This window comes from Durio zibethinus, chromosome 9 (genome assembly GCF_047325235.1).
Source record: "Durio zibethinus cultivar Kanyao isolate XHJ-2024 chromosome 9, ASM4732523v1, whole genome shotgun sequence".
Classification (NCBI taxonomy): domain Eukaryota; kingdom Viridiplantae; phylum Streptophyta; class Magnoliopsida; order Malvales; family Malvaceae; genus Durio; species Durio zibethinus.
In genome coordinates, this window is record NC_143170.1 from 25,143,478 (window position 1) to 25,161,762 (window position 18,285).

The 18,285-nt window shown below is 32.6% G+C and overlaps 2 protein-coding genes across 5 annotated transcripts; both read left to right on the forward strand.

The window, feature by feature from the left end:
* The first annotated feature begins 2,119 nt into the window (after positions 1–2,119).
* LOC111312405 (uncharacterized) lies at positions 2,120–8,142 on the forward strand. 4 transcript variants are annotated; one of them, XM_022912621.2, is made up of 8 exons: positions 2,120–2,265; positions 2,395–2,434; positions 2,742–2,855; positions 3,733–4,029; positions 4,147–4,350; positions 4,942–5,025; positions 5,861–7,640; positions 7,839–8,142. In XM_022912621.2, the coding sequence occupies exons 3-8, from the start codon at positions 2,772–2,774 to the stop codon at positions 7,868–7,870; spliced, it is 2,481 nt and encodes an 826-aa protein (XP_022768356.2). In that variant the 5' UTR covers positions 2,120–2,265; positions 2,395–2,434; positions 2,742–2,771; the 3' UTR covers positions 7,871–8,142. The 4 variants fall into 4 exon arrangements, with proteins under 4 accessions (XP_022768356.2, XP_022768361.2, XP_022768368.2 ...); XM_022912626.2 differs by having other exon boundaries at positions 4,945–5,025; XM_022912633.2 differs by having other exon boundaries at positions 3,736–4,029.
* Positions 8,143–15,253: 7,111 nt separating this feature from the next.
* Positions 15,254–16,966, forward strand: LOC111303445 (Galactose mutarotase-like superfamily protein). The gene is made up of 5 exons (XM_022899711.2): positions 15,254–15,489; positions 15,585–15,634; positions 15,736–15,859; positions 15,957–16,055; positions 16,227–16,966. Exons 1-5 carry the CDS (start codon positions 15,327–15,329, stop codon positions 16,844–16,846), a joined length of 1,056 nt encoding a protein of 351 aa, XP_022755446.2. The 5' UTR covers positions 15,254–15,326; the 3' UTR covers positions 16,847–16,966.
* The last annotated feature ends 1,319 nt before the right edge of the window (positions 16,967–18,285 follow it).

An 18,285-nucleotide genomic window follows, 5' to 3' on the forward strand; every position in this document is an offset into this window, starting at 1 on the left:
TGAATAGCTTTAAATACAATGAAATTTTATTTGATAACATTTTTACACTGTTGAAATTAAATTATTAAACACCTTTAATGAAGGATGAAAATATCTTTTCAGTCATAGTTTTTTGTTGCAAATACATTCTAAGAGACTTGCTCTTTAATTGAGAATGAAGGTGAAGAAAGAACAAATTTTGATATTCAAAGTTTGTTGTTGTATATTTGAAATAATTTCAAACATCTTATTTATAGAGATTTTAATTAATAGTTATAACTCTTTAATTGTGTTGATCATTCAATTAATTTATATTTTAAGTAAGTTCACATCTTTTGAAACTTAAAAGGTGCCATTGCCCGTGGAAAGCATTTGACTTTCCCTTTGTAATTTTATTTTAAAATATTTTTTTAAAATAAATACAGTAGACTTCTTTACCTAATGAATTTAATTGTTTTAATATAAAATTTTTAGTTTAATAGCATTAAAGGTGTTCATATGTTAAATTAGGTTAAATCAAATCAAGATTAATTGACACATTTAAATGCTTACCTTTGACCTAACTTGATATGCCCATTAAAATTTGTTTAGACTTGTTATGATTTAAAATATTATTAAAATATTAAATAATTAGTTTTTAATATATTTAAAATTAAATTTAAATAAAAATATTTTGAACTAAGTTAAACCGAAATTTATAAAAATTTTATTTAAGTTCCAACTTAAGCCGAGCCAAACTTACGAACTTGTTTGACGGTTAAGCCTATGGATTGGTCTAAGTAACATTTTAAAAAACCAAGCAAATTGCACTAAACATTCATGAATTTTTTTTTATTATATCAAAAAAAATAAAATTTTAATACAAATAAAAGAAAGGAGAGAGATTTGATTCGAAACAAGTTCTTGCTATTCCTTCAAATTTTTTTAATTATTAAATCAAAAATTTGAAGATAATATTCATGAACTTTATATAGTATTATATTTTAATTTACCATTTTTAAAACAAATTTTGATTCTATAATCTTTTAAAAATATTTCAAGATTATCTATTATTTCAATCACCAATAAAATTCATCGAAATCTAACATTTCAATCCCCATATAACAAAAACAAGTGGCTTGAACACTTTTACAAATGTTTTTATTTTGAATTAATATATTTTAAAATCCTTTCATTTAAAAATGTTTTTGTTCAAACACATTTTTAAATATATCTAACAAAAAAAAGAATCCGTTTGAATTTTTTTAGTAAATTACTAGTATAAAAAGGTTGTAATTATATTAAATATTACATATAAAAAATTAATAAATTACATGACAAATCAACTAACGAACTTCCAGATATCCACTTGATATCGATGAATTAAAATATTTCAAAAGAATTTTTGAATTTAAAAATAAATTTTAAAAAGCAGGAACGCTATTAAACAAGATTACATATCATTAGTGTATTTTGCCTTTTGAAGGAAAAAAAATGTCTTTATTATAAAACTAAAACAGCGCTGGCTGCAAGAGAAGACGCAAGTGAGGGTGCATGATGGCTATAATGACCACAATCAACATATCGTGGGTTCCTTCCAGTTTATTGACAGCAGTCAATCGCATTCACCCATCAATCTTCTGCTTGTCGCAACCTTCCACCTTGGCTCTCATGCACCATCCCACCTGCCCTCCTCAAACTCCACTCACGGGCTGTTTCCTCCACGTTCCCACCACCACCTTTCCCCGTGAATCTGCCGCCATCCACAAACGGCCCAGATCCGTCACGCGCTATTGCACCCGCGTATTACAACAAGTTTCTGGTAGAAGGGCAGAAGCGTAATTTGGACATGCGTCCGAATAAAGAACCTGGACACTTGTTCCCAAAGTAACCGCTCTTTGGGACATCCAACCGAACACCACCTCCCACTTTGTCCATACCCAATCATCCCCTATTCCAATCTTTAACATCTTCTCTCAATCCCAACCGTCAAATCCCCACTGTTGGTGACAATCTGGAAAATACTATCTCCATCAACGATCAAACCATTCTATCCAAACTCAGTACAGTAATTTGGTTACACTAGATTGCTTACCCATTATTTTTATTCGTAATTTCCAAATCGAGCTATATTTTTTGAACTTTCTCTCGCACTCACTGCAAAGACAACAGAGTAACCGAGCAACGAAGGCAAACCCAAAACAAAAAAAAAATAAATAAAAAGAAACTAATTTTTTTTCTTCTTGATTTGCAAGCAAGATTACTCACTGAGTCACTCTCTCCCTTTTTTGGGCTAACTTCCTCATGGTACATTTTGCTTTCCATTTTCTCGATTTTCATATAAATATTTTTAGTTTTCTTTCTCTCACTTCTAGAAAAAATTTGAAAAAAAAGAACTCATGGTTCGTTGTTCGGTTTGGTGTTTTTGAAAATCAGGAATGGTAGATTTGAGCATCGAAAGTATTGCATTTGCGAGGTAAGAATCAGATCTAGTGTAAATTTGTTTGTAAAAAGCTTTCTTTAGGCGCCATATCTGTTGCCTTTCGATTTCAATTTTCAGCTGATCGTAAATGTCAGGGTTAATTACTTTAATTTTGGGCAGATCATTGGATTCTACTTAGCTGATTCTAGTAATTTGCTTTGCTGATTTTTTTTTTTTTTGTTTTTAATCGTTTATATGACTTCTGTTATATATTTTTTGCTTTTTTTAATGATTCTTCAATTTACGATTAATCCATGCCTACGCTGTTACCACAAAGAATGATGTTGAAAGCCGATTACAGGTAGTTGCTGTTTGGCTTGATCTCCACATTATGGGAAAATCACCGGGAAAATGGATTAAGACTGTGCTTTTTGGAAAGAAATCTTCCAAATCTAGTTATCCTAAAGGAAGGGAGGTAATATTTATAGCTAATTACTACTAAACAGCGAATATTGTGTTATATATATTCGTAAAGACTATGTACAACAATAAATTCTTGTATGCAATGCTCTGATGTACTTAATAAGTGTTTCTTTAAACCATTTGGGCATGAAGAGAATGTGTGTTCTATCAAAAGAACTTGATATTGCTAGTTGGGATTCCATTTCTTGATGTCTCTTTATCAATTGAGTTTGGCTGGCTTGGAGAAGCGCTGCATTGAAGAACTTGATCTAGATATTTCTTTCAGCCAACATTTTTCCTTGTTGCCTATTAACTTGTAACTTGTTCTCCTGTCTTAGGTTGAGAGCCAGTTCTTAAACTACGCCATTCAGGGATACAAACAAAGTTTTTGAGTTTTAACTTCTTATGTTGTGGTTTAAACAGTGTGTTGTTTCTCCCCTTAGCTTATATCTGAATAATGTTCGGTTTATGGATGGTTCCTGTATCATATGATTTATTCTTGGTGGCTTAATTAGTTCCCTCTACTGAGAAAGTTAACTCTAAATAATTGTAAAGTAAAGGATTAACTGATTTAAACATTAGCTGCCTGGAAAAGTTCTTTGGGAGCTTTTGCATTTAACATGGTTATTTTGATGCTTTGAACTTGAGAATATATGATTCTTTCTTGGAATTACGAGATAATATTCTTTAGCGCCCCTTTCTATTTGATACTTGCTGCCATTTTCATCAGTGGTAAGTTTAATGCAACTATATTGTTCTTTATCTGAGTACTATTCATTCACCATTTAGCATTGACTAATTAAAGTAATAGTGATTTGGCATCTTTCTTCCATCGATCCTAAAATAAGAAATGTATGCTTTCTGTTTTTCAATTGGACTGTTATTTGCAGAAGGTTGCCAATGAGAGAGAGGTATTGGTTCCGGCCAGGGCGTCAGAAACTGATGTGGTTGTGGCTCCTCCCTTCTCTTCTCAGATGAATCCATATGCTACCAAGGGAGATGAAAAGAAATTAGAATTGGAGAACAAGGAAACTGCAAATATCTCACACGATGACGGCATATCACTGCCAATGAGTCAAGGCATAGATTCTCAGGAGTCCACTCGTCAAGATTCACCGTATGATCCTGAAAGGATAAAGCAAGAACAAGCAGCAACAATGGCACAGGCTGCTTTTAGGGGTTACCTGGTATTCTTCTCGTATTGTTTATGAAATTTTGCTATCAATTTTGAAAGAGTTTAGAAAGCCAAGGAAGAACCTTTAGTTGATATTATACATACACTGATATCAGTTATTTATATGAAGGCTCGCCGGGCATTCCGGGCCCTCAAAGGCATTATAAGGCTACAGGCACTTATTCGTGGCCACTTGGTTAGAAGGCAAGCTATTTCTACTTTGTGCTGTATGATGGGAATTGTCAAGCTACAAGCACATGTTCGGGGACTAATGGTCAGGCATTCTGATGGTGGTCTTGAAGTGCAGAAAAAATGCAATCAAATAAACCTTCTGGTAATTTCTTTGAGAACTCTATTGTGGCCTAGTCACTAGTCATGACTCATCTGGTAAATTCTTTTAGCAAATGCAGCCACCGTGGTTGCTAATAAGTGAAATTTATCTTTCAATCACTATTCTTGTTAGTCAAATTTATTTATTTTTTATTTTTGGATTAGTGTCATTCAAATTTATTATGTGTACTCCTTTGCTACTTTCATTCTTTTATGTATTCAAAATGGTGTCAACCCTCAGATGGTCCATATGTAAAAGGAATTGACTTGCCCATCATCAATCAAGTTTAGTGAGAATGATTGAAAAAGGTCTTTGGCCTGAAGTTGTTTTTGGCTTTTGCCACTTTTAACATCATATGCATCGGTTAGTCAGATCTAATTTGAATGGTGAAAAATGTTTTTGAAGCCAACCCACTGCCATTTGTTTGTAATCTTCTACTTTCAGCATGCAAGATATTGTAGCATATGTGAAATTTTAAGTTTAGAATATGTATTTCCACTTTTGTCCTCACTCTTCCTGCATTGAATTTGTATTTATTCAAGTAATAGGTAGGCTAGCTTAATTTTGTAGTCTAATATTTATATTGTTGTTCAGCAGGAGAGCAAACTTGTAGTTTTTCTTGGAGTTAATATGCCTGCACGCATTGGAAAGTTGTCAGCAAATGTTTTTGTTTGTAAGGTATGTCTGGTGTCATGCTTAGAGTATTTCTTATTTACAGAAGCAAAAATAAATAGAATTCACCTTGATGTTGTGCCACTTCACTAGAGATGACTCCCATGTATTGGCTATTGTGCTTTGGTGACTTTATCCTTATCTATAAGCTCCTTTTGATGGGGAAAATGTTACCTGGCCATCAATTTTCTTATCCGTCTTATTATGGTGTTTTATGGTTACTTGCTGTGCAAGAAGCAATTGCATATGATTTATTCATGCATCCATATTGTCATTTGCCAAGTTTTCTAATATTAATTTTGGGGTCAACTTCATTTTGTTCCATGAATGAAATCGATTGGTGGAAATGGATAAAAACTACTATTTTGTTCCTGTTCAGTGGAGCTTCAACATGCTAACTTGCCTTCTTGATCATACATAGTCTTCCATTGCATTAATTTTAGGTAGGCCCAAAAATATCATCTAACTTTTCATGGCACCCAAAAGTATTGTGCATCAGAGACGTTTGACAGTTTGATAATGATTATATGTCACTATGTCACACATAGGTATTTCTCCTAGTATCTTGAAGGAAATCCAAATCAATGGCACCCAAAAATATTGGGCATCAGGGACATTTGGTAGTTTGTATGCATCAATTTTAATCAAAGCTAAATCTGTCTTGTTTTCTCATGGCACCTAAAAATATTGGGTGTTATTAGGTGTTTGGCAAGTTGACTGATAGTTAAGCTTATCAGTGGGCATGATTTCTTGAATTGGAATATCATTTGATTTTTATCCTTGTCCTTTTACCATTTTTTTTCCTTTAAATTGGGAGTGACTGTTGTGTTTGTTGCTTTAGCTTGTTGCTTCATCACCTGCTGTAATGCCTGTGCACCTCCGTTATGATATTGGGGAACCAAATTCCGTCTGGAACTGGTTAGAGCGCTGGTCAGTATCCTGCTTCTGGAAACCAGTTCCTCAACCAAAGAAAGCCTCTGACTATAAATTGCAGAAGAAGCAGTTTAATGGTCAAGCTGTTGAAATGGATACAGGTCGACCGAAACGGAGTGTCCGCAGGATTCGTCCTGCAAATCTGGATGGTACCTCTGTTCAAGCAACCTCTGAATTTGATAAGACCAAGCGTAACCTGAGAAAAAATTCCAGCCATCCAGCTGAGTCAGTGCAGGAAAACCCACAAAATGAACTTGAAAAGGTGAAACGCAACTTGAGAAAGGTTCATAATCCTGTAGTAGACAATTCACTGCGATCAGAGGTTGAATTTGAAAAGCCAAAGCAAAGTTTGGAAAATGTCTCAAGCACTACGAATATTGATACTTTGGAGCAGAGCCTAAACAGTTCAGCTGAGAAGACAAACCAAGAGATGGCCATGACAGTAGATAGTTCAGCTGAGAAGATGAAGAAAGAGACTGCCATGACAGTAAATAGCTCGGCTGAGAAGATTAGAAAAGAGACGGTTACAGTAAATAGCTCAGCTGAGAGGATGAAGAAGGAGACGGCCTTGACAATTAATAGCTCAGCTGAGAAGATTAGAAAGGAGGCACATACAGTATTTAGCTCAGCTGAGAGGATGAAGAAGGAGACGGCCTTGACAATTAGTAGCTCAGCTGAGAAGATTAGAAAAGAGACACCTACAGTATTTAGCTCAGCTGAGAGGATGAAGAAGGAGACGGCCTTGATAATTAGTAGCTCAGTTGACAAGATTAGAAAAGAGACACCTACAGTATTTAGCTCAGCTGAGAGGATGAAGAAGGAGACGGCCTTGACAATTAATAGCTCAGCTGAGAAGATGAAGAAAGAGGCAGCCATGACAGTAAATAGCTCAGCTGAGAAGATGAGACAAGAGATGACTACAGTAAATAGCTCAGCTGAGAAGCTGAAGAAAGAGACGGTCTTGACAATTAATAGCTCAGCTGAGAAGATGAAGAAAGAAGCAGCCATGACGGTAAATAGCTCAGCTGAGAAGATGAGACGAGAGATGACTACAGTAAATAGCTCAGCTGAGAAGCTGAAGAAAGAGACAGCCTTGACATTAAATAGCTCAGCTGAGAAGATGAAGAAAGAGATGGCTACGGCAGTGAATGGCTCAGCTGAGAAGACAGAGAAACAGATGACTATGGCAGTTTCAAAATCACCTGACATTGAAACTATGCCAGTGCAATTAGGGATGAATGAGACATCAGATTTATTGCATGCTGATCCTGAAGCTGTTGACTTGAAGCCTTCCGTAGATAGAACTGTTAAGGATGAGAATACTCCCACGAAAAATGTGGAGTTGAACAGGAAGGATGATTCGGTGAATAATGAGAATCAGAAGTCTGGCAGGAAAGCATCTACTACTGCAAAACAAGATCGCACAGAGAATGAGCCTCAGAACAGTCCTGCACTGCCAAGCTACATGGCAGCAACTGAGTCTGCCAAGGCTAAGCTGAGACTACAAGGCTCTTCTTGCTCTGGTCAGGATGGAGGTGACAAAAATAACCTCACTCGTCGCCAGTCTTTGCCATCTTCAGCTAATAGTAAAATAAGCTCACAGTCACCAAGGACACAGAGACTGGTTCATTCAGGGAAAGCAGGGAGCAAAAGTGACAGATCTATGTTGTCATCCAGAGATGGAAATGGTATGAAATGCTGATTGTTGGTTAGAACTTATCAATTTAACTCATAGGTCATGTTAAAGTTCACGTTTCATAATGCCAGCTTCCCTAAAGGGGTGGCCCTATATTAGTTTACTTATTTGACATATTTCGGCAATGTCTGGTTAATCCATGCCTTTGGCGATATTCATGAATAAATACACTCTTTGTTTGATTTTGCAGCAAAGGCGACCCAAGTAGAGTGGAAAAGGTGATCTTTTGAAATATTGTGATTTATGAGTTAGCATGAGGGATTCAAGATTCATATGCGTTTTGGATTTATATTTACATCTTTGGTGTAACATTATAGAATGTGGTGTGAAACTGAAACCGGGTCTATAGTCGAAGGTGTGTGCAGACGGAGTGCCTCTGAAAATTTTCTGTATTCTGGGTGTTTATGAGTGAGTGTGTGTACATCAAAAGATTTGCAACTTTCAACTTGCCACAATCGTCATTATTATTAAATTTCATTTTCGTTCGTTGTTAATTTGCCTTGCTATTGATGTTGTATTGCTGCTGTTGTACCTGTTCTTGGCTTCTTACTGCTTATTAGGTTCCCTTGGTATCCCAGCCAATTAATTTCAGGAAAAATTCAGTGAGCAACATTTGTTGTTCGGCATTGTGTACGAGTAAACACAAAAAGTTATTCTCCTGGACATCTCGCCGTTTATAGCTTATGTTATTGGGTCTACTTGGACAGACACTGTATCTAATTAGATGCTACCGTGCTCGCGGAGATAGTCAAATCCTCTTGATTGGAATTGCCACAAACTTTTGCTGCCATAGATATGATTTATTTTTTTGTTTTTATTAATTATGTAGTCATGTATTTTAGTTAAAATAATAATAATAATAATAATAATATAACAAAATTTTATTTTTAGTTCATAATATCATATTTATATATTGATTTTTTATATATTAATAAAATTTATATAATAATAATTTTTTAGTTCATAATATAATAATAAAATTTATTTGTTATATTAAATTAAAAAAATTATTTCATACTTAACTAAGAACAAAAGGGCAAATGTTAAAAATATTTGCCATTAGTAGAGTTTTATAATGCTAGAAATTAATATTTGAGATGTAGAGATTAATTACAATAAAAAAAATTTATAAAAAAGACAATTCATAAGAATTTGAATAATGATTTGAATAATGACAGATTATGATTATTGAATTAAAAAGGATAAAAGTTCATCATCAAAACTAGAAATGAAAGGATATAAAAGCATCACTTTAAGAATTCTAATCAAAGATACAAAACAAAAAAAGAGTTCATCACTTTAAAAAATCTATTTAAGAGATACAGAACTTGAAAAACAATCTAAAAGATTGCTTAAGGATAAAGAAAATTCTATTCTCTTTTTTACCAAATAATAACAAAAAATATATAGGCTATGAACATCTCTTCAAATATGAAAACTTTCGATTGCATTGTTAGAATCGTGCCTAAAATCAAGAGATTTGTATGTGAATTCATTTATTCTTTTAGATTACATAATAATGAATGTGACCATAATCCCATCCATATTCATGCTTTTTTTCTCTACCTAGTGTGAATATAATCTTCCTATTGTAACACACCTTATTTCTGTATTTATTTAGTGGATTTAGACTAAGGATAGGCTTATTTTATTTTTGGATAAGTCTGTCTTAGTCTTAGTCTAAGTTGTATGATATGCAAACACTTCGGTGTCAATCTTCTTTGGTTGAAAAAAACTTGTCCTCAAGTCTGAACTAATATTCTCACCATGGTAGAGTGATAAATCAGCAACATTAAAGGTGAAACATACTCATAAGTGTCAAAAAACTCTATTTTGTAGGCATTTTCCTCAATGCGTTGGAGAATTCTAAATAGACCACCTGCCTTAGGTTGTAATTTACCAAACTTCTTTGGATAAAATCTCTCTTTTCACAAGTTAATCCACACCAAATCATGTTTTTTGAACTTCACATGTTATCGACGCATGAGTATTACCTTTTTAGATTTTTCATTTTTCTGTAAAATTATATTCTGAACCTGTTCATGAAATATTTTAATACTCTTGGCTCTTTCTTCAAGAACAATTTTAAAAGGACTGCAACCAATAGTTTGACTTGATGAATGATTGTAAGCAAACTTCACCTATAGTAAAACAAGTTTCTATTGGTTTAGTTTCTTTTCTGCATAACTCCTCAAGAAAAATTTTGCCTTATTGGGTAAAACAACTCCTAGGATAAGGCTATGCAGTGTTAAATGTCCCTTATTGATGGTAAACCAGTTGGTAACTCTTTCTAAACAACATCTTGAAATTCTACCAATAATGATTGCATCATTGTAGTGGGCTCCTCATTATCTTTATTCTCTTCAATTAACATTAGCGTATACATAATATCACTCATTTTAATTTTTTTTTTTCTGAAATTGGCATTGGTAAACAAGCTGCTTTCTTCCGCTTTGGTTGGTTTGGACATCACTATGGGATTGGTAAGGCCTAGGATGATTTTGCATCCATCATTCACAAATGTGAAAGTGTTACGGTAATCATCATAAATAACCCTCCTATCATAATACCAAGTTCTTCCGAGCAGTAAATGGCAAGCATTCATTGGAGCTACATCACATTACACTTTGTCCTTGTAATTCTTTCCTATGAAAAAAAAAACCAAACATCTTTTGCTCACCTTAATTTCATTCTCTTTCTGCAGACAAAATAGCTTATATGATTAGGGGTAATTCACTACCTTGAGGCTTAATTTCTACATCATAAAGGTAAAAATAACGTTTTCAAAACTTTCACTATCAATTATAATATCACATATTTTTTTATGGGTAGTACACTGAGTATGAACACGTTTTTATGCAACTAATTTTCATTTTTAGCAGGTGCGGTACTAAAGTTGCATTGTATGACTAAAGATGTTTCATAATCGCCATAGGTTACCTCTTCTTCCTTTTCAAGGTTTTGATCTTCTTTAGCCAACTCTTATTCATTTTCTTCCTAGTTTTCCTCTACTAAAGTCACAATTTTCCTGTTTGGGCATTCTATGGCAATGTTTCCAAGCCTTGACATTTAAAACACCTTTTGATTTGTGTACTGGACTATGGCTTGCTTGTTGAGGTTCCATTTTTCTTTTGGGGCTGCTTTGGAATGCGCTTGGAAGAAACAACAGTCTTGGATTAACCATTTTTATTGATATAGCCTTTTCGGGATCCAAATCTCAAGTTGCTACCGTGGGCCTCCTTTTGTTGTTTCTCTACCTTAAGGGCAAGCTTGCATACATTATTGAAAGTCCAATAGGGTTGTAGCTACACTAAATTATTTATCTCAATCTTTAATCCTCTAAGATACCAGGCAATAGTTTGCTCCTCTTATTCCACCAACTCGTATTTGAACATGAGATGCTCAAACTCAACCGTATATTCCTCCATCGAAAGATCTCTTTGCTTCAAGTTATGAAGCCAAAGGAAGACATCTTGTCGAAAGTTGTTTGGGAGATACTTTCTCTTCAACTTTTTTTTAATCTTTTTTCAAGTTGTAATTTTTCTCCTACCTTCTCTTTCCCTTTGCTTTTTTAGATTTTCCCATAAAAAGAATGCATGCTTTTTGAGTTTGATGGCCATTAGCTTTACTTTGCTATATTCAGGGGCATCATGGTATTCAAATATGTGTTCCACCATATGTAGCCAATCTAAGAATTCTTCAAGTTGCATTTTTCCCTCGAACTTAGGAATCTCTATCTTCGAATTAAATATGCTAGGTTAAAGTTGGTTTTTACGTAGATAGTCTTTGACTTGCTATGGGTGAGATAGGGTGCTATCATCAAAATCATTCTTGTTTCCACGGAATGGATTGGTTTTTCTTTCACCTTTTTCGTTCTTCCTTTGTTGCCTCTTTATCTTCTCCTTCTCTTCTTGTATATGCAACTAATATTGTAGTTGAAAATTTTATTATCGCATCTTCTTTATGAGGGCATCCCTTAGGTCAACATTGGTAGTTGTTACAATATCGGCATTAGCTTCAACCTCTTCTGCTGGTGCTTAACGATGATGACCTACCATAGCTTTGATACCAATTTGATGTCGGTAATTAATGCTGGAGATGTGGAGATTAATTGCAAACAAAAAAACTCACAAAAAAGATAACTCACAAGAATTTGAATAATGATAGAATATGATTATTGAATTAAAATGGATAAAAGTTCACCACCACTAAGACTAAAAACTAAGAGATACAAAAACACCACCTTAAGAATTCTAATCAAATACAAAACAAAAGAAGTACACTATTCTAGGAAATACACCTAAGAGATACAAAATTTAAAGAACAATCTAAAAGATTGCTTAAGGATAAAGAAAACTTTATTCTCCATTCTACCAAAGAATAACAAAAAATATATAGGCTAGGAACATCCTTTCAAATATGAAAACTTTCAAATTGTATTGCTAGAATCGTGCCTAAAATCAAGGAATTTGTATGTGAACTCATTTACTTTTGCAGATTACATAATAATGAATATGACCATAATCTCATCTATATTCATGCTCTTCTTCTCTAGCTAGTATGAACATAATCTTTCTATTTCAGCCTAGCTTATTTCTATATTTATTTAGTGGATTTGGATCAAGGATAGGCTTATCTTATTTTTAGATAAGTCTGCCTTAATCTCAGCCTAAGTTGTATGATATCAGATACTCCGGTGTCATTTTAACTCTTCCATTGGAACCATAAAATCGTAGTATTGTTATCTAAATTAAAAATGTAAATGATATATTAATGTTTACAAGTTATTCGAGTTTGATTTAGATAAAATTTGAATTCGATTTAGTCATTATCAAGTTGAGTTTGAATTTGAGCGGTTCAACTTATCAAGCGAATTGAGTTCGAGCATCTTAATAACTCATTTAAGTAGCTTATGAACTTAATTAAATTTTTATATTTTAATATATTTTTTTATTATTTTAATTAAAAATTTAATATTTTACCTTATATATATATATATATTTGAGCTCGAGTTCGAACACTAATAATCGATTTTGAAATTAAGCATGTGAATCAAATTTTGTTTTATTCAATAAATAAGTTTAATTGAGCGAACTCAAATTATTCAATTTTTATCTCGAATTAAATTTAAACTTAATTTTTTGATTATATCGACTCGGTTTGATTACATCCATGATCTAAACAATAAAGAAAGATGCAATTATATTAAATAGGTACTCAAACATATTATACAGTAACAATAATTCATTTCAAATAAGGTCATATTAGATGCTATTTTTTAAAAGTGATTATACAATTAATTGAGTCTTTAAATTTATTTAATGTTACTTCTTAAAGGTGATTACACGAACCAACTAAATTTACGATTTTAATATGCCAAAGAGAGATAGCAATTGCATTTTACTTGATTGACCTATTTCCCAACGTTTACAAAAGTCTCTGTTTACAGTGTTTGTACCTACATTTGAAACACAACAAAATCGAGCTTTAACATCTACAGCAATCAACTGAAAAACAGCCTATCTCTTCCTATTCGAATGCCTTCTTCGAGAATTCCTTTCCCACCAAATATAGTAGATATTAGCAGTCCAAACAAATCTTAATAATATAGTTCGAAAAGATTTATCTTGAAAGTCGCAATTGCCCACTTTAGATCATCGGCCAACTGATAAAATTCCTGGCAACTGAGGTAGTAGAAAGCACCTTCTGCCATACCTGTTTTGAGAAAGAACAAGCAAAAAAAAAAAAAAAAAAGATTCCAATCTTCATCCGCTTCTTCTCTTAATTAACAAACTGTAACCGGATATGAAGCCCCTAGGATTTCAACTTTAACAATGAACTCAATCAGTTCAGATTAGCTCACCAAGCAATTAAAAATATTTTGGTTTAATCTGCTAAAACGTTGGACCTTTATTTTAGTGATTTATAACAACCTTAAATATTAATTTTTTTTAGCACATTCATTAATATATAGAAGCTTCAGAGAAATTAAAGAAGCAGAAACTCATATGCAAGTAATGATTAATCCATTATGATGGTTTCCGGAGCTGAATTTATAACAAAATTGGTGCATAAATGGCATGGCACTAACTTTAACTGAACTCAAAGTCCACATAGTAAAATCAGGCCTAGAGGTGTATTTTGGCCTAATCAAGTCTATACAGTGATAAATTTAAGATTCAACTCATAATTCATTATTAGAACTTCGATTTGAATTTGATTAAATTTTAATTTTTAAATTTAAATTTAATTTAAGATAAAAATTAAATTATTTGAGCTCATTAAATTTGATTAATTTATTATATAAAAAAACTTAATTTTCATATTCGAATTTAAATTCGATTATTTATGTATAAATTTAAGTTCAAATTCAAATTGATATGTATATATATATATAAATAAAATAATAATTTTTTAATTAAAATAATTAAAATATATTAAAATATAAAAACTTAATTAGATTTACAAATTATTTAAGTTGGGTATTAGAATGCCCGAAATTGACTTACTCGATAAATTAAATTGTTTAAACTCAACACGATAATGATCAAATTAAATTTGAATTTTTATTCAAGTAAAAATCGATTAGTTTATGAATAATGATGTATCATTTACATTTCTCATTAGACTTGTTTTACTATGTTAAAAGAAAAGTTCAATTCTGAGTCATTGTATTATGTTATGTGAAAATGTTGAATATATCTCTTACTTTTATTTGATTAAATTGAGTCTTGTACATTAAAAATTTATTAATCATGCTTCAATTTCAACTGCATTAGGATTTTTCCATTAAAAATGCTTGCTCGGCATTGATCATGTTGAATATTTTTTGCAATGAAAATTAATAATTTTTTAACAAATGAATTTTTATTTATCAATATGTTTTATAAAATAAAAATTTTCTCAAAATTTTCTTTTCTTTTCTTTTCTAGAAATTTTTATTAAAATTTTCAAAATTTTAAAAGATAAAAATTTTTTTTTAATCAACGTCGCCTTGACTCAATAAAAGCCACCTTAGCATTAATCAACATTGTCAACACAATGTGAGCATATGGTCAAAATCGTGTCAACATATTTAAATAAAGAATCCCTTTACGGGTTAGCAATCGGACCAATATTAACGGTTATTGAAAGTAAAAAGACTTCTAATTTGTAAAAATAATAACAGAGGACTAAATCCAAGATTTTCACACAATACAGGGCTAAATTCAAAATTTGACCTTAAGAAAACTTCTTCAAGAGTTGCAAAACTAAGTTGGATATCTGCCATATACACCAAATTCTCATTTTATTTCTTCAAGCTCAGCAAAAAATTAGTAACAGGCAAACGTAAGGTAGCAAATCGGATAAAGGCTGAACTCATGCATGCAGCGGACACTCATGCTCACGGAATCCATAAAAAAAATCGAGTTAAAACGGAATGATTCTTCCCATAATTAAATCAAATCTACAGATTTCCTGCAAAGATCGGAGTGTTTATGTATAATTTTTTAAAGCAAAAATATGATGGCAGAGGAGTCCTAGCTTCTTTCAAATTTCTACTCTCCCTTATCTTTATCTGCGATTGTATCCTTATCTACTGTTTAAACTTTAAACCAACACCCCTTCATCTTTATATATTTACTGTGTTACATGTCAATCTGGTTTTGGTAATTTGATTTGATTGATCAGATTAACCATGTTCAAGATATGTTTCCTCTCTGGGTTTCTTTTGCTTGCTTTGTTGTGTATGTGTGAAGCACAGGAAGTTAAGGTGTACGAACTGAAGAGGGGAGATTTTTCTGCTAAGTTCACCAACTATGGTGCAATTATGCTCTCTCTTATTCTCCCTGATAAAACTGGTATATATATGCTGCTGCCCTTTACTTCAAATTCTATCATACAATATTTCAGAACCGGACATATATATAAAACTTATTACTTTTTTTTTTATTAGGGAAATTGGATGATGTTGTTCTCGGATATGACTCACTCAATGATTACAAGGTGGGATACTGGGATTCATTCTTATTGTTATTCTTTCTTTGCTTCCCAGCAATACTTGAATCCCTTTAGTTTATTATGATGAAAATTTGAATTTGTTGCAGAATGATACAACCTATTTTGGGGCCATTGTAGGCCGAGTAGCTAACAGAATTGGAGGGGCTAATTTTACCTTAAATGGTGTCGTTTATAAAGTAGTAGCTAATGATGGCAAAAACTCACTTCATGGTAAGGCCTTTTTATTTCTAGTCAAGTTTCATTTTTAGCAATTGTTCCATGAATTCGGATTTGTTGGTATAATTGAGCTTTTGATTTCTGATCTTAGGTGGCAGAAAGGGATTTGGTGATGTTATCTGGACTGTAAAAAATTACAGAAAAGATAGCCATATCACATTTACTTATGATAGTTTTGATGGTGAGCAAGGTATGTATGATAGAACCGACAATTTTGTTTTTTTGTTTTTTTTTTGCTTTTTTATCCTGTTACCGTGACGTTTTTAAATTACCAGGTCTAATATATAATATGATATTGCTTTTAGTAATTTTACAATTTCAAGAATTGCTGGTAAGACTATGATTTCTCTCGATTTTGCAGGTTTTCCTGGAAATCTTTCAGTGTCAGTGACATATATGATCATAGGTACTAATAAGCTAGGCGTAAAAATGGTGGCCAAGCCTCTCAACAAGGCTACCCCAGTGAATTTAGCCCTTCACACCTATTGGAACCTTGGTGGCCACAGCAGTGGTGACATCCTGACACACACTCTCCAGCTCTGTGGCTCTAGCATCACCCCAGTGGATGATGAACTAATCCCAACCGGCAAAATCGTTCCTGTTAAAGGAACTCCATATGATTTTCTCCAACCACGTGAGATTGGCAGCAAGTTCAACCAGTTGCCTAATGGATATGATATAAACTATGTACTTGACAAATCGAGTCCAAAACACCTGAGGAAGGTAGCCGTTGTGCAGGAAAGCAACTCTGGAAGAAAAATGGAGCTGTGGACTAATATGCCAGGGGTTCAGTTTTATACAAGTAACATGTTGAAGAGTGAGAAGGGGAAAGATGGATTCGTTTATTCAATTCATGCAGGACTTTGCTTTGAGACTCAAGGGTTCCCCGATGCAGTGAATAACCCGAATTTTCCTTCTCAGATTGTAAACCATGGAGATACTTACAAGCATTTTATGGTTTACAGGTTCACTGCCCATTAGGCAACAATCAGAGATATTTACTATATTAGAATTAGTTGGAACATGTTTTCTTTTCATTTCATTTCCCTTGAACTAGTTCAGTCATCAACAGTTCATGAAAAAAAAATCTGATTCATAACTATGCCCAATTTAGTCCATGAAAATAAAGTTCAATTTTTTCTGTTTTTAACTTTCATTTGTCAGAATATATATGAAGGCTTTAATAATAGTTTATGTTGACTTGTTGAGTCCATGACCAAAAGACATAAAAAAGGTCAAAATTTTTGCTGGATGACTTAATCAATGGCGGATTTTTATCACAACCAAATTATCATGTCTCCTTATCTTTGACGAAATTAATAGTTATATATGAATTTGATAGGTGTTTGAATTTCGTTTCGAATACCAGTTAGGGTCATATTAGAATTCTATTTGTTTGGAGAATTATTTAGTGACATGCAAACTTTTTTTTTTTTAACGTATAACAAGTCTTGGTAGAAAAAAATTCTTAGTTTAGAGTCTCAAATGGTGGAAGATAGAAGAGAACTAACGCAAGGATTTTAGGGTAAGGATTTGATTTTGATGAGTACCAGAATTTGGGTTTGAGATTGAAGCAAATTAAAGAGCATTTGATTTTTTTTCTCTATTAATTTTAACATTTAACTAAATTTGCTATTATTATTTGAATGATGAGAAAATATCTAATACTATTCTAATGCTTGATAAGCCTGTTAACAGCTAGATTAAACAAGGGCGGGCTTTGAGAATTATTGGCGTTGAAGGAATAGCTGGATAAAGAAAAAAAAAAAAAAGTAATCTTCAGGCAAGAGTGAGGAAATGGACAAACTAGAATTAAGTGGTGAAATGGTGAGTTGGAAAATTATAAGCACAAGATTAATATAATTGTACACATGTTATTCAGTGGTGAAAATAAGTTAAATCTCCTTTATCTTTAGTGGGGATGTAGCAGATTAGAAGAGGTAATGCTAACATAGACAATTGATAAAATGCTGAATTTTTAATTTTAATTTTAAATTTTAATGACCTCTAAATGCAACAAAAATAATTATGTTAATTGTCTAATTACATAAGATAAGATTGCTCTCTTTATCCAATTATATAAAAGAAAATTACCCAAATACGGAATATCCTGTCAAATCTCTATACCCCAATACAAATAGAAAATCTAAACTTTTGGTTTCTTGGGTGATATATAGCATAAATGGACTGGGACATATACAATTCCATGAACTGCCAAAAGTGCAAGTTCAATACTTCTAACATTACGAAGGAATTCTTGCGAAAGAAAGAAAAAAGATAAGAGAACAAATGAAATCGCTTCGACGTAATAGAGTAAGCTGAAATCTTTGATTCTGCTGCTAAAAGGATCGATCCTGCTTCATTTGGTTCAGCTGAGTTTGTTGCTGTTGTGTGATGTCTTCATAGGGTGGGTGATTTGA